Source organism: Emiliania huxleyi, assembly GCF_000372725.1.
Source record: "Emiliania huxleyi CCMP1516 unplaced genomic scaffold EMIHUscaffold_25, whole genome shotgun sequence".
Lineage (NCBI taxonomy): Eukaryota > Haptophyta > Isochrysidales > Noelaerhabdaceae > Emiliania > Emiliania huxleyi.
Genome location: NW_005200170.1, coordinates 371,300 through 391,321, shown reverse-complemented (window position 1 = coordinate 391,321; position 20,022 = coordinate 371,300). Strand labels below are relative to the sequence as shown.

Genomic DNA, 20,022 nt, shown 5'->3' with positions numbered 1-20,022 from the left:
CGCGAGACCGGCTTGCGGCACCTCACGCCTCTGCGCCCTCGCTCTCGCCCTCGAGCTCGGCCAGCTCGCACCGCAGCTCGTCGATCGCCTCGTTGATTTCCTCCATCAGCGCGGCGAGCTTGCCGCTCAGCTCGACTCGCTCCTACAGCGAGGCCCGCCGACACCCGGGACGTGTCAAGGACGCGCCCGCCCGCTCGCACGCCCGGGAGGTGGCGTCCGCGCCTCGCGCCGCAGCGCCGCCACGCGGCTAGCCGCAGCAGCAGCGCCGCAGTCGCCGAATGGTTCGCCGCCCTCGTCCAAGATCGCGTCCGCGACTGCATCCGCGTCGATGGCCGCCTCTCTCGCCCGCAGGCGGTCCACCTGACGGCGGCCGAGCGCTGATCTCGGTGGATCTCGGTGGATCTGGGAGGACCTCCGGCCGCCCGCGCCTCGATGCCATGCCTCGTGATCTGCAGCTGCGCAGTGAGCGACAGCTTCTCCTTCTCGAGCTGCTGCAGCCGCAGCACAATTGCAGCGAGGGCTTCGCCGCCGCCGCCGCCGCCGCCGCCGCCGCCGCCGCCGCCGCCGCCGCCGCCGCCGCCGCCGCCGCCGCCGCCGCCGCCGCCGCCGCTGCCGCCGCTGCCCGAGCCGCCGTCACCACCCGAGCCGCCGCCATTGTCGCCCGCCGCCATTGTCGCCGCCAGCCTCGCCGCCGCCTCCCGCACGCAGGCCGAAATGGTCGCAAAGGCGGCAGTCGCGTCGGCGACGAGGGCGGGGTAGCCCTCGGCGTCGGGCGCAGCGAGGAAGCGCGCAAAGCCCTCCTCGAAGCGGCGGTACTCGAGCACCCGCCGCTCCTGCTGCTGCAGCACCAACCGCACCAGCTCGCCGGCGCTGGCCGCCTCGTCGAGCGACAGCTGCGGCGCCGGCGGAGCGGCGTCGGGCGGAACGCGCAGAAGCGAGTCCTCCTTTGCGCTTGCAAAGGGGCGGCACGCGCGCTGGGTCAGCAGCTGGAGGCACGCCGCCGGGTCCATGCCAAAATGGGCGCGAAAAAAAAACGTTTGCCGCTCATCCTCATGCTCTTGCGCGCAAGTGAAGGGCTGAAGGGAGCTAGCCATTGGACTTTGGAGGTACTCTCTTCTCCCTCTCTCAAGGTCTGTGAATACACAGATCTCGGGGCGGGGGAGGGTCCATTGAAACATGATAGGCCTCTTTAATACGCTCTTCGGCGGGCGATATTTTCTTGCGGTTGTAAAATCCTCGCGGCTTTACCCTACAAATGCCCCCCCCACAAGTTGGGAGCATCCGGATCATGCCCCACGAAGCCTTCCGACACAAAGGTGCTGACGCCGTCCTGAACCTTTGCGCGCGCTTGGTTTGCCAGTAATAGCAGGCATGCATCAACGTCGCTGTTCACCGAAAGGCCCTCGTCGCGAAGGAGTGCATGCGTGCTATCACAGAGGCAGGCGATGGAGGCGCCTACCCGGGCGGGCCTGCCAGGCAGGCCCTTTGCGTGCCACGTGACTGCATTCCCGCAGAACGAGACGCACCACAGCTCGACGTCGATCTTCACCGCGGGGGCGAACCCGCCCTTTTTGAACAGCCCGACAGCATGCGTGTTGCCCGCGTTCACATCCCCCTCCGGAAACCATCCGCCGGTGCCGCCACCTCGCACGTACTCTTCAAACTCCGCCAAAGCCTTGCCTGTGGACTCGGCAAACATCGCTCGCGTGGCGTCGTCGTCCGTCTTGCGCGAGTTCCGCACGGCCAGGTGGCCCATAGCGCGGTTCAGCTGCCCAAGCAGCGGGAGAGCAAAGAGCCGGTACGAGATGAGCATCTTGACGCGCTGCACCTTTGAGAAGGGTAGCAGCGCGACCAGCAGCAGAATGTCAAAGAACGAGGTGTGGTTCGCAATCACCAGGCACGGCCGACCCGACCTGCCCATCCTCTCCCCCACGACACCGAACCCCCTCTCCTCGACGCGAATCCAAACACTGAGCCAGAGGGCGATCCGGCAGCAGGCGGCAAAGACCAGTATCGTCGTTCGATTCAGCAGCGTGGCGCCACAGCAGCCGCACGTACGAAGCAGGAGCCCGACAAAGGCAACCAGAAGCGGCGGAAGCAGGCACGGAATCCAGACCAGGGCGAACCCAAAGGTGCCCAGGAAACCGCACAGTTTGGTGCTACGCTGCAGGGTGCCACCGGTGTGTGGTTGCTCCGGCAGTGGCTCACCCGGCGGGGCGAGTAGCTTCTCGTCGCGCTGTGCAGGGCTAAAGACGGTGTCCATCGGAAAGCGCGCTTCCGGCCGCTGGCGGCTGCTGAAACGCCGGTCCACGAGGGGTATGTTTCAGCGGCGTGAACACAGTCTGGAACACAGTTCTCATGGGTGTAGATCCCTCGGATGGTTTTAGGTTTGTTGTTGGCAAATCAGGACACAGAGCTCACGCAAATTCACAGTGGGAGGAAAGCGGCGAGTCGCAATTCCTGGGGTCCTTGTGGCGGGCCACCCTGTCCAGAGCCTGGGAGTTGGATCGACAAGTCGTATCCAGCCCGGGATGGGATCTTTCGATCAAGTCTGTGATCCCTGGCCGCCTCCCGGTGGTGGCAAGGTTGTAAAACCGAGCAACGGAGATGGTGCGGGAGAGTTACGGTCGGTTGTTCCAGGGGGTCACGACTCGCACCGACCCTTCACGAACCGAAAGGCCGTGCCCGGCGTGCAAGGGGCACGGTAATCTGGCACGAGGGTTTTCGGTTTTCTCTATACTCGTAAAAGTACAACGATACAAGCCTTATTTTGTAACGTTATTTACGTAACGGCTATGAAAAACGTTGCCTCCACCTTCACCGTCATCCACCGTCATCCGCGCTCGAGCATCCGCGGCGGCAGCGCGCTGCGCATACCTGCCACGCATACCGTGCGCGCCTACGAATCAAGCCGTTGCCAAAAGCTGGCCTGCAGCGCATGCAGCCATCGTCGGCACGAGCGAGCCACCCACCGCCTCGTCGACCTCCCTCGCCGCTCAAGCCGCACCACAGCTGGAGGCCGCCTTCGCTCTTCAGCAGCCTGAGCCCGAGCTGGCGGTCCGCAGAGAGGCTGTCTCCCGTCCCGCGGTGGGGTCGCGGCTCACCTCAGAAGCAGCAGTCCTCACCGCAGCGCTGCAAGCCACTCAGCATCCACATCGGCGGCCAGTCGCTCTCGCCGGCCCCATCACCCGCCTCTCCCCAAGGGGTTGCCGCCTGGAGCCCTGCGAGTGCACCTTCGCCGCTGGAGCCGGACTCGGAGGAGGTGCAATCTCCGGCGACGAGGCGGCCCGGCCGCTGGTGGAGCTCGCTGTCCCCATCCAAAGCTCTCTCGCCCCAGCGGTGGAGGCTGGCTGCCCCGCCCGCTGCTCCGGCTGGGAGGGGGAGTCCGCCACCCCGGAGCAGGGGGTCGTCTCCGGTGAAAGGGCGATCCGAGCAGCGCCAGGCCTCGCCGCAGGCCTCGCCCGCCTGCTTCCGGTGGCTTCGGGCGCGCCTCCTCGAGAGCCCACACCAGGTGCTGGGCGAACTCTTCAAGGCTGCCGACGGTGGCCATGTTAGCCTGCACGCCTTTGCCTCCCAGCTCTCCGCGCTTGGGCTGCGGGCGCCTGCCTCCTCGGTACGTCGGCTCTACTCCGCCATCGGGGGAGGGAAACCTTTTGGGCAGGGAGCGCTGCTCAACTGGGCGCTCTGCGGGCGGGCCGCACCGGTGGGCGGCGGCGGCAGTCTCTCCCCCAAGGATACGCCGCGAGGAGGACGGAGTTGCGCCGAAAGGCGAAAGAAGCCGCGAGAACAAGGGACCGCTCCGGCAGGCGGCGGCGTCGCAGGACGAGGCAGAAGAGAACGACGCGACAGAGGAGGAAGTGACAAGGGAGAGAACGACGAGAGTGGGACGACCGCGAGGTGGCATGAAGGTTGCAGCGAGAAGCGGCGAGAGACTGCGAAGAGAGATAGGAAGAGGCAGACTCCCTAGGGTTAGGGTGGGCGACGGCTAGCGCACCACACACCTCTCCTTAAAATCCCTGTGTGGTGGCGGCGTGCCGTCCTCATCATCCATCATCTCCATCCCATCCCTCCCTTGGGCTGTCTGTTTTCTTTTCTTTCTTTCTTTCGAAGAAGAATTTAAACACACCAACTCTGTCACAGCAGACAGGCTCGACACAGGTCACCTTTGTCACCGTGCCAACCGCCGCCAAGATCGGCAGCTACACCTTCCCGTTCACCACCACCGTGCTCCGCCTCCCGCCCGCAGAGATGCGCGAACAGGGTAAGGGAGGCACCTTTGCGACGCCGCGAATCCAGTCGATCTGCGCGCACGGCGGTAGAGCGAGGGTCGAGTCGATCGGCGTCCAGATGTCGTGCTGCAGGTACTGAAACGGCGCCTCTGGGTCGCAGACGCTCTTGTAGTGCGCGTCGCGTACCAGTGGCGTGACGTTCTGAAGTCGGCGTAGCTGGCATTCGATGGACTTGTAGCTGCGGGCACCGTGCACCGACGCGGATCTCGTTGATCTTCGCGCCGCTCTGGTACGAGTTCAGCAGTAGGCGGTCCTCCTCGAGTGTCCACGGAGTGAACTTTGAGTTCACCGGCACGTTTTTTCGCGCGTGCAGCTGCACGAGAGCGTCCTCGACCCACGGCTGCAGGCTTATCTCGGTGCTGTTCAGCTGCGTTCGCTCATTTCTTGCTCCTCGCACCTTCCGCACATCAGTAAGGAAAGCTCGTCGATACCGGCGAGACCTTTCAGCACATTATGCCACCGAAGCTGAACTGGCCAGCAAACGTGACTCCTCCCTCGGGCTGCTCAATCTCCTCATAAACACCCCACATCGCAGCCCGCGGCCTTGACAGGACTAGAGGTGCCAGGCGCCCCGATCGTAAGTTATGCTCTTCCGTCTCGAGACTCGACTTCGCCTCTCACCATCCTCGCGGATACGTTCGCGGGTGGCGAAGAGGCGCGTGGGCGACGCGGCAACACAGAGCCTCGCACCCTTTCGCCCTTCTCATCACTGCCCCGGCGCCCACGCCTCGACCTTCTTGGGCAGCAACTGGTTCGACAGGTCCTCTCCGTGGCCGAGGCAGCCGTACTCGCCCTTGCCCCACGTGAAAACAGCGCCGTCGGCGGTGCGGGCGAGGTTGTGCGCGGTTCCACCCGACACAGCGACGACGCGCTGGCCAGCAAAGGCCTGGACCTTCTTGGGCAGCAGCTGGCGCTGCCGGTCGCCGTGGCCCAGCTTGCCAGAGCCTCCCTGGCCCCAGCTCCAGACGCTGCCGTCGGCGGTGAGGGCGAGGCTGTGGTGGCCTCCAGCAGACACAGCGACGACGCGCCGGCCAGTCAAGGCCTCGATCTTCTTCGGCAGCAGCTGGTCCTGCCCGTCGCCGTGGCCCAACTGGCCTTGCCCTCCAGGGCCCCAGCTCCACACGGCGCCGTCGGCGGTGAGGGCGAGGCTGTGGATAGGCCCAGCCGACATAGCGACGACGCACTGGCCAGCAAAGGCCTCGACCTTCTTCGGCAGCAGCTGGCGCTGCGTGTCGCCGTGGCCCAACTGGCCTATCAATCCATAGCCCCAGCTCCACACGGCGCCGTCGGCGGTGAGGGCGAGGCTGTGGATAGCCCCAGCCGACACAGCGAGGACGCGCTGGCCAGCCAAGGCCTCGACCTTCTTCGGCAGCAGCTGGTTCTGCGTGTCGCCGTGGCCCAGCTTGCCGCAGGCTCCATAGCCCCAGCTCCAGACACTGCCGCCGTCGGCGAGGGCGAGGCTGTGGCCTCCCGCCGACACAGCGACGACGCGCTGGCCAGCCAACGCCTCGATCTTCTTCGGCTGCCACTGGTTCTGCTCGTCGCCGTGGCCCAGCGGGCCGTCGCCTCCCTGGCCCCAGCTCCAGACGCTGCCGCCGGCGGCAAGGGCGAGGCTGTGGTAGTGTCCAGCCGCCACACTCACGGCGTGCTCGCCGCCCAGCGGAGAGGGGAGGCGGGTCGGCGTGTTGAGCCGCGTCACGCCCTCGCCGTGGCCGAGCAGGCCTGGGCCCCAGGCCGGCGCATTGCCGCACGACGAGAGCCGCCCCTCGCCGACGATGAAGAGGCTGTGCCGTTCGCCCGCCGCCGCCCTCGCCGGCGGGTTGGACTCGCACAGCAGCGCCGAGTAGCACAGCCACCGCACGGCGCAGCCCTCGCCCTCTGGCAGCGCCGGCAGCTCGAAGCCGCGCTCTTGCGCCCACAAGCGGATGCCCTCCACCGCAAGCGAGGCGTGGAAGAGCAGCGAGACGGCCGCGACGCGAGCGATGTCGGCGGGGCCGCAGCGAGAGAGGGCGCGCAAGAGGAGGTCCGTGGGGAGGTCGAGGAGGCGGGTGGGCGGCGGCGTGCTCGGCGAGGGCGCGTCGGAGGCGATGGCGGCGAGGCGGCGGCGGCGGCACAACGGGGAAGACATCGCGAGGGAAAGAAATAAGGCGCGGGTTACCACACACTGTCTAGCGCAGCCCCCCTCCGTGTCGCGATGCGCTCCCCGCTCCCGTTCCCCTGTGTCCCTGATCGTCCTTACAAGATCCTGCTCGTGCAGGTGGGGACCCTGTCCTTCTCCCACCCCTCGTTTGGCGTGTACGTTGTATTTATTTATTTATTCTAGCGTTCCCCTGTGTCTCTGATCGTCCTTACAAGATCCTGCTCGTGCAGGTGGGGACCCTGTCCTTCTCCCACCCCTCGTTTGGCGTGCCCGTTTTATTTATCATCAGAGACACGCGAACCCACACATACAGAGAGGGACGAGTGCACGCATAGGCATCAAAGCAAAAAATTTATCGACAAAAAAGAAAAATGGTCCGTCACGGGCTGGGCAAGACACGCCAAACGGCTTACTTTTTAGGGGCGGACTTACGAGGCGACGAAGTGGCGGTGCGTGTGTGGCTTGAGGGTGGCGGGCGAGCGAACGCCACCCGCGAGCGTCGGAACGAGGATGGCGGGGCGACTACTGGCATACCGCTGCTGACGGACGCCGCCGGCTTCGGCCACGAGCGGGTGATCGAGGTGCTGCTGCAGCACGGTGCGGAGATCAACCTGCAGGACAGCGACGGCTGGACCGCGCTGATGGGCGCCGCCCAGGAGGGCCACGAGCGGGTGGTCGAGCTGCTGCTGCAGCACAGCGCGGAGATCAACATGCAGGACAACGACGGCGGTACCGCGCTGATGTGGGCCGCTGGCAAAGGCCGCGAGCGGGTGGCCGACTTGCTGCTACGGCACGACGCGGAGGCCATTTGCAGAACAGCAAAGGCTACACCGCGCTGATGCGCGCTGCCACCGAAGGCCACGAACGGGTGGTCGACCTTCTGCTGCGGGGCGGCGCGGAGATCGAGCTGCAGGACAGCGACGGCTTCACCGCGCTGATGCACGCCGCCCAGGCCACGAGCGGGTGGTCGAGCTGCTGCTGCAGCACGGCGCGGAGATCAACAAGCAGAACAGCGACGACCGCACCGAGCTGATTTTTGCCGCCACCAACGGCAACGAGCAGGTGGTCGACTTGCTGCTTCGGCACGGCGCGGAGATCAACGCGCAGGACAACGACGGCGACACCGCGCTGATGAACGCCGCCGTCGATGGCCACGAACGGGTGGTCGACTTGCTGCTGCAGTGCAGCGCTGATGCAGAGATGCGGGATAACAACGGTGGCACCGCGCTGATTTTTGCCGCCACCAACGGCCACGAGCGGGTGGTCAACTTGCTGCTTCGGCACGGCGCGGAGATCAACGCGCAGGACAACAACGGCGAGACCGCGCTGATGAACGCTGCCGGCGAAGGCCGCCTCCCTGCCGTGCGCCGTCTACTGCAGGCGGGCGCAGGCACAAAGGTTCTTTCTGCGGTCGGCAAGTCCGCGCTGCAATACGCCAGGGACGCGGCCAAGCTGGCTACTGCCGACGCCAGTGCTCCTGCAAAGGACCACGCCGGGTGTGTGCGCGCTCTCACGGAGCACGCAGCGGCAATGAGGGAGATGGAGGCGGCAGAGAAGGCGCTCGAGGCCAAGGGGCGGCGCGAGCAGCGCGAGCGGGAGGAGACGGCGGCGGCACGAGAGCGCGAGCAGGCTGCGCGCCGGCGCGAAGCAGAGCGAGAGGCGCGCGAGGCGCGCCGGGCGGCGGACGCGGCGGCGCTCGAGGAGCAGAGGCGAGCGATTGCGGCGGAGGCGGAGGCGAAGCTGGCTGCCCAGCGCGCGGCAGCAGAGGAGACGCTGCGGGCGAGGGAAGCGGAGAGACGAGCAGCAAAGGAGGCACAGCTTGCGGAGCAGCGGGCAGCGGCGGCAGAGCGCAAGGCTATTCAGGCAGAGGCGGAGCGGCGCGAGAAGGAGGCTGCCAACAGGAGGGCGGAGGAGGAGAAGGCGAGGCGGCGCGCAAAGGCGGCGGAGGCAACTGCAGCCAAGAAGGAAGCCAAGGAGAAGAACAAGGAGGCCAAGAAGGCGCCGCTTGCCTTCAAGCTCGAGGAGGAGCGGAGGGCGAAGGCTGCGGCAGAGGTTCGCGCACAGGAGGAGAGGGCGGCGCGGCTGGCTGCTGAGCAAGAAGCTGCGAGGCGGGCGGAGCGCGAGGCGGCAGAGCTAGCGGGTGCGGCGGAGCAGGCGGCGCTGCGCGAGGCTGCGGAGCTAGCAGAGGCGCTGCGCTTGTCAGAGATAGATGCGGAGGAGGAGGCTCTGGCGCGTCGGGTGTCGCGGTGCGAGGAGGCGGTGAGCAGCGAGTCGACCGGCGGCGGGGACCTGATGCGGCGTGTCGAGCAGCTGGAGGCCAGCTTGGGCGCGGCGATCGAGGGTAACCTCGAGGAGCGGGTCGGCGCCATCGAGCGCTTGATCGGGCCAGAGGCAGCCGAGGCGGCGGAGCAGCATCTGCCAGTCACTGAGCCGTTTGCAGCCGTCTCACTAGCGGACGCAGGCCTCGACACGGGGCGGCCAGCTCCCCCGAGTCCACCATGGGGGGAGAGACCACGTGCATCGTGTGTTTCGCGAGAGTCAAGTCGCATGCTGCGGTCCCGTGCGGGCACCTGTGCGCTTGCATGCCATGCTCTGAGCTGATGCAAGAGTGCCCGTATTGCCGCGAGCCGGTGATGATGTGGATGGTCCCGCGTCCAGTGTGTACCCCGAGAAGTAAACGAGGATTGACGCTTATTGATAAAAAGAAAACCGCAGCACTGCGGCCGAGAGGGTCGTCTGCCGGCCCCAGGGACCGAAGACCTTCGTGCTACTATCTCTGAAACGATGTCGGAAGATGAGCTGGCCACGTGCTTCGAGCGGGCGACACTCACTGATGCCGACGAGGCCGCAGTGGCGACGGCAGCGGCTGCACTCGAGGATGGTGAAGCTGCTGAAGCGTCATCCTCGAGTGCTTCAGCAGCTCAGCCGCCCGTTGGCCGGCGGCGCATTGAGGTGGCGGTTAACGACATGCGCGGGCTGACGCGGTGCGGCCGTGGGCGCCCTCTCCACTTGATAGTTTCGAGTGACTGAGAAGCGATCCTGCTCATCCTATAGCGTCGTGCACAAGGGGCGAGACGGCTCCATCTTCCTCATCCCTCGCGAGCCCCTCGCCGAGGACTGTGGAGCGGACGCCTTTGGTGCCAACGAGGAGCATGACGTGGCACGCCCTTCGCGGCACGACACGACTCGCTCGGTGAAGACGGGCGGCGCGGCGGCCACCGCGCGCACCGTGTTCCACTTCCGTGATGCCCGCGCACTCTGCCCCTGCAGGTTGCAGGCTGGCTCAGCGCCGCCGCGCGGGATTTGAGGCACAACCTGCCGGATGCGCTTCCGGCGGCGGCCAAGGCCGAGGCGGTGGCGTACGCGCGCCTGCTCGAGGACTGCTGCGCGCTGCGGCGTGCCTTTGTCCTTGGCCTGCGAGACCCGTCGGGGGAGTCCTGGGTTGCGGGCGTAGATGCGGGCGTATGCGGTGCTAGATGCGGTGCTAGATGCGGTGCTAGATGCGGTGCTAGATGCGGCCGTAGATGCGGCCGTAGATGCGGTCCTAGATGCGGAGGAGAGGTGCTTGCATTCCGCAGATCTGTCCCTTGCACTCGCTCGGCCCCAGATGAGGACAAGACCGCACGAGAGACCGCACGAGACCGTGCCCCCACCCTGACTGTGTGTTTGCATTCGCCAGGTGGGCGGGCCAGACTCGCGCGTCGGCTCGGCCGTGCCGCCTGTGCCGCCGCCCGCTCCGGCGCTGCCTTCCGCTCCGCCTGCTCCCTCGGCGTGCTCGCCCTTCGAGGCCTTTGCGCAGCGGCTCGCCCGTGCCAGACAGGTGATCGTCATGCTCGGCGCGGGCGCGAGCGTCTCGGCCGGCATCCCCGACTTTCGCTCGCCCGGCACGGGGCTCTACTCGCAGCTCGAGTCGTACGGCCTCCCCTTCCCGGAGGCCGTCTTCGACCTCACCTTCTTCGCGGACAACCCGCGCCCCTTTTACCGCCTCGCAAAGGAGCTGTGGCCCGGCAACCACGCGCCGACGCCCGCCCACCACTTCATCTCCCTGCTCGCCGCACGCGGCATCCTGCGCCGCTGCTACACGCAAAACATCGACTCGCTGGAGAGCGCGGCGGGCGTGCCGCCCGAGCTGACCGTCGCTGCCCACGGCAACTTTGACGCGGCGCACGCGTGGTCGGCGTCTCGGCCCGGGGGCTCGCTGCGCCGCCGCCAGGCGGTCGGCGTCGAGAGGCTGCGGGAGGCGCTCTGGCAGGGCGAGGAGGCGGTGGAGGCGCTCAACGAGGAGAGCGGCGGGCTGGTCAAGCCCGACATCGTCTTCTTCGGCGAGCAGCTTCCCGAGCGGTTCGGCCGCCTCGTGCCTGCCGACTTTGACGCGTGCGACCTGCTGCTCGTCATGGGCACGTCGCTGCAGGTGCAGCCCTTTGCCTCGCTCGTCGACATGCCGGCCCGCGACCGTAGATGCGGAAGCCAGATCTCTGTGCTCCAGAACGAGACGACACGCCCTCGGCTGTACCCCGCTGTACTGCAGCTGCTCTCACTGGACTCGCCTCGTATTCACGCGATGCTCGGAAAACGCGGCGCGGTGCCGTAGTCACGCCCTGACGCTAGTGTGTGCATGGCGCAGGCCCGCGACGTGCCGCGGCTGCTCATCAACCGCGAGCTCGTCGGGTCCTTTGACATTGCGGACGCCGGCGGCGCGGGCCCAACCGGCGCGGACCCTCTCGAGCGGCTCCTCTCGCCGCCGCGAGACGCCTTCTTCGAGGGCGACTGCGACGCGGGCGTGACCGAGCTTGCGCGGCTCGCCGGGCTCGGCGACGACCTGCAGGCGCGCGTCGCTGGTGGAGGAGGAGGCGCTGCAGGCACGGCTCAAGCGAGCAGATGACCGGTCGGGGACGTGGCGGACGCCCGCCCGCAGGCGCGCAGCCGCCCGCCCCGCGCCCGCCCAATGCGGGGAGATTTGGGAGAGCGGCATTGTGCACGGAGCTAAGTGCGTTGCCGTTCTCAACGGAGTCGCTTAGGCGGCTCCGGTGGTGTGCTTGTGATAGTACCAGCACGTGCCCCAGTCCGCGGACCGCGCCGTCGAGGTGTCGATAAATAAATAAAACGGGCAAACTCTGAGACGAGATGGGATTTAGGGACATGTGTCCCCGCCCTGCACGATCTTGGTGTGAGGGATCTTCATCGAGGTGTCGAGCCTGGATGGTTTCTAGAGCAGGCTCTAGATAAAGTTGCCTTGACCGCCGGAGGTGGTCCACGGCGATCTCAACGGGCTGCGTGGGCCTACGGCGGCTATCCTCAACGAGCACGAGGTGATCTTGCGATTGCCGCCGGGCGGGGTCTCCAAGTAAACTCCCGTAAGTTTCTACTAATGAGCGTTACTTGTTTGTGGTCCGCTCTACCGACCGCCACAAACGTTGGTGGACCGACTCGTTGTGCCCCTTCTACCATCGTGGTGAGGCGCCCGCCCGGTCGACACCCGCGCCACGTGGGTCCAGCCATAGCAACGTGTTTGCAATTGGGGCCAAGGTGCTCGTCCCCGCGACGGTCTACCCCTCATATCCGTGTCGAGAGAATGAGGGTCGCGGATGGACGGCGACCGTGCTACAACGATCTCGCGATGCGGTACGGCTCGAGTTCACTAGTGCCGATTCGAGTGGCGCCGCATTCGAACCAGTATGGCTCAAGATCGCCGTTCTCATCGCGGTCGCATGAGGCACGCTTTCTCCTAACATGTCTTTCCTCCCCTCTCTTCACACGTCCTTTCTTACCTTCTCTTCACACGTCCTTCTGTCTCTGCACCTCTCATCTCGGCGCCATGGAGGTGAGGTCCAACCTCTACTCGCCACTCCGGGGGTTTCTGCCTGACGAGGGATCTCAGGACCGAGCTTCTCCATGATAGTTCAAGGCGACGCAACAGGCTCGCCGCCTGTGACTAACCAACCTCGTGGCTTCTACCCTTGCTGTGGCGAGGCGCGATCGGCCTCTCCCAATTCTCTGCTAGGGAGACGGGCATCACCACCCCGCAGAGGCGGTTGCTGGTGATGGCAAAACAAAACGATGCGCCCTCCCTCCCGACCCACGGGAGCTTACTTGGCCTGGCCTGCCACTGTGCTATGCTCTTTCTCTTCTCGCATAAACTTCTCTATGCTCTTTCTCTTCTCGCATAGCTTCTCGGCAGCGCCCACTCTTCCTGGACTTTGCGTGACTTCTCCACCTTCTGGAGTCCACGAAGACGCCATCTATTCTTCACCATACTCGTCCCCCTTTCTTTCTAGCTCGCCGTCACGCGCGAGCGGGATGAGTGGGTGTTTGTGCGCGCGTGCAATTGAGCTTTAAATCCCGACTATAATTGAGCCGACTATGCAAACCATGGATGGCTACCTTCTACATTCACAGGGTGGGCTTCGGGCATGGACCCCAGGCGAAGTCAAGGCGATGGTTTCTAGAGCAGGCTCTAGATAAAGTTGCCTTGACCGCCGGAGGTGGTCCACGGCGATCAACGGGCTGGGCCTACGGCGGCTATCCTCAACGAGCACGAGGTGATCTTGCGATTGCCGCCGGGCGGGGTCTCCAAGTAAACTCCCGTAAGTTTCTACTAATGAGCGTTACTTGTTTGTGGTCCGCTCTACCGACCGCCACAAACGTTGGTGGACCGACTCGTTGTGCCCCTTCTACCATCGTGCTGAGCGGTCCCTCGCCAACGTGTGAGTGAATTTTGTGTGTCCCTCCCTGCCCTCCCGGGATGAGTGGGTGTTTGTGCGCGCGTGCAATTGAGCTTTAAATCCCGACTATAATTGAGCCGACTATGCAAACATGGATGGCTACCTTCTACATTCACAGGGTGGGCTTCGGGCATGGACCCCAGGCGAAGTCAAGGCTCTGCTGTGAGAGAGATATTGCAATAGCGCTTGGAGCACTTGGAGCTGTTTTTGGACGTGGAGTGCAGTCATTCACGTAAACGCACAACCCCGGGCCCGAAATCGCACAGAGTCACGCAACACGGGGTCCCAGGGAAGGCGAGCAAAAACCTTATCGCGCGCGCTCTAGACGCCGAAGACTCGGAGGCCGCACCGTCACCTCACATCCAGGCACCAGGGCCGGGGAGCAGCTATGAAGCGCACCCAGCGGGCCGGATGATGGCATCGGCCGAGAGCTTGGAGCACTTCGAGTGCGGTCATTAACCTCACATCCAGGGGCGCGGAAAGTTTTTCTTCTTCCCGCTGTCCCTCGGCGCTGGCGAGGAGCACAAGAAGACAGAACCGGCCAAAGCAAAGCAAGGAGCTGGCCGCATGCCAAGAAGCTGGCCGGTTCTACTCTGGGCGCCGAATGTCATCGGGTACGTGCGGATCGTGTTGACCTTTGTGGGCTACCACTACGCGATGCACGACTGGCGGCTCACCGTCGGCACCTATGTCATCTCGCAGGCCTGAACCTCCCCATTGTGTAGCGCGGCCGGCTGCGGTGCCAATATGTCCTCAGCCTCCTTCCTGCCCGCGCCGCCGGCCTTGGTCGCTTGGTCGCACCTCTCCTCACTGCTGCCGCGCTCGCCGCTGCTTCGTTCACCACCGCCCGGGCGCCTCGCCCGGTTGCCTCGTCACCGCCGATTGGTCGTCTCGCCAGGGACTCGACGCTGCGGATGGGCTCGCGGCGAGGCTGCTCGGCCAGTCCTCCACGTTTGGCGCGGTGCTGGACATGGTGCGCCACCCTCAGAGAAGCTTCAGAGCAGCTTGTGACGCCACCGCGCCCGGCAGAAGCCTCAGAGAAGCTTCAGTGAAGCTTCCGCTGCCGAGCCACGCCGCGCTGGCTGACCGCCCACCAGACGCCGGCCCCTCCAGCCCTCCTCCCCGAAGCGGTGACAGCGGGTGGCCTCGGTGGCGGCTCCTGGAGCCAACCGTGTGTGTGTGCATGTGTAAGACCGGCTGACCGGCTGGTTGAGCGGCTGGCGGGCTGACTGGTCGTCCCTACGCCAGGTGACGGACCGCGCGTCGACGACGTGCCTCTGCATCATACTTGGCTCCCTCTACCCGCACCTCGGCGTGGGACACTTCCGAGACACTTCCCAGACACTTTCCGAGGCCACTTCCGAGACACTTCCGAGACACTTTCCGAGAGACTTCCGAGATCCGCGTGACACTCTCCAGACACTCCCCTCCTCCCCCCCTTCCTCCAACGCCCTAGCGCCTGCGGACACCCGCCGACACGTCCGCAACGACACGGCCGCAAGACACGTCCGCAACGACACGTCCGCAACGACACGTCGATCAGACACGTCCACAGTACTTGTCCGCTGCTCTCCCCTTCTCCCTCAGGTGCGGTGCTCTGCGCGCTCGTCACCCTCGACATGTTTTCGCACTGGTACCACATGTACGCCTCGCTCAAGCTCGGCCTCGGATCGCACAAGGAGAGCACACGCAGTAATGCACTTCGCCGCAGCGCACTCGCCGCAGCGAACGTGCCGCAATGCACATGCCGCAGCGCATTCGCCGCAGAGTGCATGCCGCAGCAGTGCACACGCTGCGCACACACGCCGCCTCGCAGAGCGAGAGGAGCCGAGAGGAGCCGAGGTTGGCCAACCGCTCCTCTCCAGGAGTGCGAGAATGCGCTGCTCCGCTTCTACTACAAGAAGCCCGTCCTCTTCGTCGCCTGCGCCGGCACCGAGTTTTGGTACGTCTTGCCCGAGAGGACCCGAGAGGACCCGAGAGGACCCGAGAGGACCCGAGAGGACCCGAGAGGACCCGAGAGGACCCGAGAGGACCCGAGAGGACCCGAGAGGACCCGAGAGGACCCGAGAGGACCCGAGAGGACCCGAGAGGACCCGAGAGGACCCGAGAGGACCCGAGAGGACCCGAGAGGACCCGAGAGGACCCGAGAGGACCCGAGAGGACCCGAGAGGACCCGAGAGGACCCGAGAGTGGGCTCCTCGTCCGATGCACCAGTGGCGAGGGGGCGCCTGATCTCTCGCCCGCTAGTCTCGGGCTCGGTGTCTGATGTCTCGGGCACACCTCGCCGCAAGGTACGTCGCGATGTATGCGGCGCACTTTGCCGACGCCGCGGACTATGCCGGCCTGGTCTTGCGAGCGACGCTGCCAATCATGCTCTTCAAGCAGGCGACACACACGCACGCGTGCTCACAAGCCTGCCAGCCTGCCGCCACACAGTGCCGCCTCGCCCCTCGCCCCACACCAGCCAACTCTGCCGCCCCAGGTCTGCAACGCGGTGCAGCTCGGCGTGGCGATGCGACTCATTCTCGAGTACGACGAGCAGGAGCGCCAAAAGGCGGAGAAGGCGGCCTAGCCGGCCCCGTCCCCCCGCCTGTCCGCCTGCTGCCCCGCTCTGCGTGATTCCATGCCGCCGCCCCCCTGATGTGTTGCCGGCCTGCGGTCCTCGTGTTGTGGCACGACCGCCCCGCTCCTCTTTCTCGCGCGCGGCGCGCTTCACCTTCAGCACGCCGCCCTTGACAGCACGAGACGCGGGCGGAATCGCTGTCGGGAAGCGGATGGTCGGGGTGGATGACAATGCTATCATATCGACAACCCGAAATCGTGTGTTTTTCAGAGAGGCGGGCTGTGAGTCGTCTTGTGTTGTCTCTTGAGAGAGCGGAGAGAGAGGAGGGAGCAGGGAGCTGGGAAGGGAGGGAGCGCCGGGAGGGAGGGAGGGAGAGGAGAGAGAGAGAGAGAGAGAGAGAGAGAGAGAGAGAGAGAGCGGAGAGAGAGCACAGACACACACACAAGCTCACAAGACACTCAGCCAGCTGGGCTCGTGCCACACATCACGAGTCAGCGTACGGCACTACGGTCTACGCCACTCGCGGCCACGTCCCCCCTAACAGGGAGACTTGTGGGGCTTCTGGAAAAAAGAAAAATGACCGCGAGTCCCCACTGTTGCCCGCCTCCCCGAACGGCGACGCTCTGATGTGGACGGTAAAGTTCATTGGTGGCAGCACGAGCAAGGCCGTCACGCCTCTCCTCGACGCGCTGGCCAAGCTCAATACTGACGGTGGCATCTGGTCGGTGGCGTTGGGCAACCACGACTGGGGCAAAGGCACGACCAAGAAGCTGCTGAAGCTCTTCCCGGCGCTCGAGGCGATCGATCTGGGCGTCGCCAAGAAGGTGTCGCACCACCACCGGCTGTCCGACTGGGATCTCCAGGCCGTACCCGCGCTGCGAAAGTTCAAGTGGCACTGGGCGTACGACTGCGACGAGTCCAAGTTGATGCAAATCGTGCGCGGGCGAGAGATGCGATTCGAGGAGCTCGAGCTCGAGCGCGCAGAGGGGATGGGCGAAACGAGCCCGCACTCGGGGCTCACCGACACGCTGCTGATCGAGCTCGGCAAGAACTGCCCGAACCTCAAGTCCCTCACGCTGAAGGGCCACCTCGACTTTTCGGACAAGGGCCTGGACGCGCTGCTCGGCGGATGCCGCCAGCTCGAGAAGCTCAAGCTGTCCACCGCGACCATCTTCCACCCACGGCTCTCACGCATCCGTCTGAGCCCCGTGTGCGTCGACGCCATCCGTGCACGCGGCTTCCGGATGGCCGACCTCGCCCCGTACTCTCTCAAGTCTTCTGACGATACACGCCTCCTCGTCAGCCCGGCCCAGTTCTTTGGCCTGACATCAATGTCCTCGTATACCGAGGTGTCCAGTGCGGAAGCGACGACGCAGGACAAGATCTACCCGTACGCGTAGCCTCTCTCTCCTGGTCGCGAGGCATCGTACCGCTGCCGTTGGCCCCGCAGCCGAGCGCAAACCAGGGCCGCCTCCCCCTGCGCGCCCCCCAGCACTCCCCTTACGGTACGTTTCGCGTGTGTACGTCGGTCTGCACACGCCTCGTTCCTACGTCGTTTGGCGGTTCTGCATGCTTCCTCCGTTTTGCGCCCAGGCGGCGGCGCTGAGTGTACGGTGTGCGCCGCGTACGTGCACGAAATCGAATGATCCCGGCAATAAAGCGAAACCTCGGCAAAACGCGAGCACACATATTTTTCACACAGACTTAATGTAGTGGGGGAAATGGCTCAGTACAGTGTCCGAATAAATTTTTTCCTTGCCGCTCTTCTGGGCCGGTATGCACCAAAAGTGTTCGGTAGACCAGCCTCTCGGTACACGCCACGGCCCCGGGCTAGGCCCGATGCGTCCGCTACCACGCTCCAAACATGCGCACCGTCCTGCTGCAGGTCGCCATCAAGGAGCCGTCCTCGTCGTGTACGTCGTGCTGCCGTCGCGTGTACCGAGATGCCTCGCAACCGAGGCCTCGGCCGAACGGGCAAGAAGCATAAGAAATCAGCCAACGACAACATCCACAGGCAGCCCAAGGCGACCACCGAGCCCACGGTCGCCACCGAGGCGCCGGAGCCGCCCGCCGCGCCCGACACCTCGCCGAAAATGGAGGTCGAGCCGGCAGCGCCCGACGCGCAGGCGCTCGCGACAGGTGCGGCTGCTCGGCGACGTCGAGCGTGGTGCCCGACGGCTCAGGAGCCTTCTACCATAAACCACTACCACGGCTGCCACCGTCGGCGCCTTCGCTCGAGCTCTCCGAGGCCGCGTTCTGACCTCGTGCCGCGGCTGTTGTCGCCTGCCGGAAAAAATCCGGGGTTTAGCTGGCGTATCTCGGGCCCACTTTAGAGCTAGGGCATGATCTTAGGTGTTCTGGATAGCCCACAAGGGTCTTCTTTGGCATGGTAGCGGTGGTTTTGCGCGAGGCGTTCATTCAAAAATCACCATTTCCCCCACTACTTAATGACTATCACGCTTATATGGTTATGCGTTATGCGGCGGGCCACTCGCACAGAACGCTCACCAGAAAAACGAAGTACATGGCAGTCAGGACGGCGCGTCGACGACGCACGGACCCCCTCCCTCTCTCTCCTCCCCTAGCTTGAGCCAAGCAAGCCAGGACTGCGGCAGCGGGCCTGGTCGCACCAGCTGCGTGTAGTACTCAAAAGTAACGCCCTCCTCCTTGGCCGCGGCCTGCCGGCTCATCTTAGCCGCGCCGGCCCCGCCGCCCGGCCCGTAGTCAACGCAGCGGCGCACGCAAGGCGCGCAGCGGAGGAGGCCCCGCACGGCGGCTGGCCAGTCCACGGGCCACATGGCGAGCGAGCGCAGGAGGTACTCGTGGAGGCAAGCGACGGACGAGCCTTCGAGGTTCGCGCCGTCGACGCACGAGATGAGAGGCCGCGCCAACGCGTCGCTACCAACTGCGGCGTGCCCGGCGGCCGAGCGCAGCGCGCTAAGCGCCGCCCCGCACGGGCCGGAGAGGAGGCTCTCGCAGTGGTACGGCGCCTGTGGGACAAGTCCAGGACATGTCCAGGACGTGTCCAGGACGTGTCCTTGAGAGGCTCTCGCAGTGGTACGGCGCCTGTGGGACAAGTCCAGGACATGTCCAGGACGTGTCCAGGACGTGTCCTTGAGAGGCTCTTGCAGTGGGTTCGTGCCGAGACAGGAAGCAGCCGGGTCGCCGGCCGTGGCGGGCGGCACGCCTATGGGAAGGTTCAGAGACGGTTCAGAGACGCTCGGAGACGGCTCAGAGACGGTTCAGGGACGGTTCGGAGAAGGTTCCAGGCACCCTCGTGGCGACCGAGGGCATACGACTCCGTCATGAGTACACCAGAGTCAGGGCTTGTGGAGACGTATATCGTGCCGTGTATTCAGCATCGCGTGTTGTCACACGGACACGGAGCCGCAGTCCGCGTCTAGGGCGGACACGCGCCTCTCCGCACCACGTCTGCAGCCGCCGCAGGGCGGAGGGATCCCCGGCGACCAGGAAGGCCTCGCTCCCATTCGCGACCACCAGGGAGACGTGATCTCCCGACGAGGCGGCGTACTCCTGCACGAGGGCGCGCGCCCGTCGCTCGTCCACCTTGGTCAACGCCAGGGCGTAGGAGGAGGGCGGAGGCGGAGGCGAGGAGGGAGGCGGCGGCGAGGAGGGAGGCGGCGGCGAGGAGGGAGGCGGCGGCGAGGAGGGAGGCGGCGGCGAGGAGGGAGGCGGCGGCGAGGAGGGAGGCGGCGGCGAGGAGGGAGGCGGCGGAGACGGCGTGCCGAGAGACAGAGCCTCGGAGACAGCGAGGCCGAGATAGAGCAGTCCACGGGCAAAGGATTTGGAGTGCGCGGTAAATGACGCCTCGTCCGTGCTGCACGCCACAACCATGGCCGCCGCCAGGCCCTGGCTGTGCCCGGAGGCTGCCGCCACGCCGGGAAAGCCCGTGCCGTCTGTCGCCGACACCGGACGCCACCGCCAGGAGTAGCGAAACGCGGCGAGCTGGACCGCGTGCGTCAGCACGAGCGCCACCGGAGGCGAGTTGAGGTAGTCGAGGTCCGGCGTCGAGGCCCGCTCCTTCGCCCACGTCGCGATGTCCAGGCCGTGCGCCAGGTGCCGACCGACGAGTGCGGCGTCGAGGCGGCCCACCTCAGTCACGAGGAAGCAGCTGAGGTCGGCGAGAAACGCCTGGCTCACGGCCACTGTCGCGAGCCGTCGGAGCTCTGCTAGCTGGCCCGACGGGATGCCTTGGCCGGTGAAGAGGGCGGCGTGGCTAGGTGCGCCGGCATCAGCATTCATGTATGTACACGCCAATCACGAGACCGAGCCGAGCGTTGAGCGTCG

At 65.7% G+C, this 20,022-nt stretch overlaps 7 protein-coding genes across 7 annotated transcripts; 5 read left to right on the top strand and 2 right to left on the bottom strand.

The window, feature by feature from the left end:
- Nucleotides 1–174: 174 nt before the first annotated feature.
- Nucleotides 175–1,010, bottom strand: EMIHUDRAFT_100697 (hypothetical protein; the record flags this gene model as incomplete). The annotated part of the gene is made up of 2 exons (XM_005778139.1): nt 175–377; nt 413–1,010. The coding sequence occupies 2 exons, from the start codon at nt 1,008–1,010 to the stop codon at nt 175–177; spliced, it is 801 nt and encodes a 266-aa protein (XP_005778196.1).
- A 239-nt stretch (nt 1,011–1,249) lies between these two features.
- Nucleotides 1,250–2,263, bottom strand: EMIHUDRAFT_100696 (hypothetical protein; the record flags this gene model as incomplete). The annotated part of the gene is made up of 1 exon (XM_005778138.1): nt 1,250–2,263. One exon carries the CDS (start codon nt 2,261–2,263, stop codon nt 1,250–1,252), a length of 1,014 nt encoding a protein of 337 aa, XP_005778195.1.
- Nucleotides 2,264–6,483: 4,220 nt separating this feature from the next.
- Nucleotides 6,484–9,106, top strand: EMIHUDRAFT_205881 (hypothetical protein; the record flags this gene model as incomplete). The annotated part of the gene is made up of 4 exons (XM_005778137.1): nt 6,484–6,546; nt 6,765–6,803; nt 8,158–8,920; nt 9,057–9,106. The coding sequence occupies 4 exons, from the start codon at nt 6,484–6,486 to the stop codon at nt 9,104–9,106; spliced, it is 915 nt and encodes a 304-aa protein (XP_005778194.1).
- A 107-nt stretch (nt 9,107–9,213) lies between these two features.
- On the top strand, nt 9,214–11,311 carry EMIHUDRAFT_450371 (hypothetical protein; the record flags this gene model as incomplete). Its single annotated transcript, XM_005778136.1, has 5 exons — nt 9,214–9,413; nt 9,484–9,622; nt 9,700–9,870; nt 10,109–10,840; nt 11,054–11,311. The coding sequence occupies 5 exons, from the start codon at nt 9,214–9,216 to the stop codon at nt 11,309–11,311; spliced, it is 1,500 nt and encodes a 499-aa protein (XP_005778193.1).
- A 2,349-nt stretch (nt 11,312–13,660) lies between these two features.
- EMIHUDRAFT_450370 (hypothetical protein) lies at nt 13,661–15,960 on the top strand. The gene is made up of 7 exons (XM_005778135.1): nt 13,661–13,841; nt 14,050–14,124; nt 14,249–14,336; nt 14,739–14,881; nt 15,017–15,093; nt 15,443–15,536; nt 15,634–15,960. The coding sequence occupies exons 1-7, from the start codon at nt 13,719–13,721 to the stop codon at nt 15,721–15,723; spliced, it is 690 nt and encodes a 229-aa protein (XP_005778192.1). The 5' UTR covers nt 13,661–13,718; the 3' UTR covers nt 15,724–15,960.
- Nucleotides 15,961–16,340: 380 nt separating this feature from the next.
- On the top strand, nt 16,341–17,114 carry EMIHUDRAFT_205878 (hypothetical protein; the record flags this gene model as incomplete). Its single annotated transcript, XM_005778134.1, has 1 exon — nt 16,341–17,114. One exon carries the CDS (start codon nt 16,341–16,343, stop codon nt 17,112–17,114), a length of 774 nt encoding a protein of 257 aa, XP_005778191.1.
- A 169-nt stretch (nt 17,115–17,283) lies between these two features.
- On the top strand, nt 17,284–17,974 carry EMIHUDRAFT_205877 (hypothetical protein; the record flags this gene model as incomplete). The annotated part of the gene is made up of 3 exons (XM_005778133.1): nt 17,284–17,327; nt 17,729–17,853; nt 17,898–17,974. 3 exons carry the CDS (start codon nt 17,284–17,286, stop codon nt 17,972–17,974), a joined length of 246 nt encoding a protein of 81 aa, XP_005778190.1.
- Between the last annotated feature and the right edge of the window lie 2,048 nt (nt 17,975–20,022).

Coding starts and splice junctions, on each gene's coding strand:
- EMIHUDRAFT_450370 (XM_005778135.1), top strand. CDS start 13,719: ATGCCAAGAAGCTGGCCGGTTCTACTCTGGGCGCCGAATGTCATCGGG. Junction 14,125..14,248: donor TTGGCGCGGTGCTGGACATG/GTGCGCCACCCT, acceptor ACCGCCCACCAG/ACGCCGGCCCCTCCAGCCCT. Junction 15,537..15,633: donor CAATCATGCTCTTCAAGCAG/GCGACACACACG, acceptor CTGCCGCCCCAG/GTCTGCAACGCGGTGCAGCT.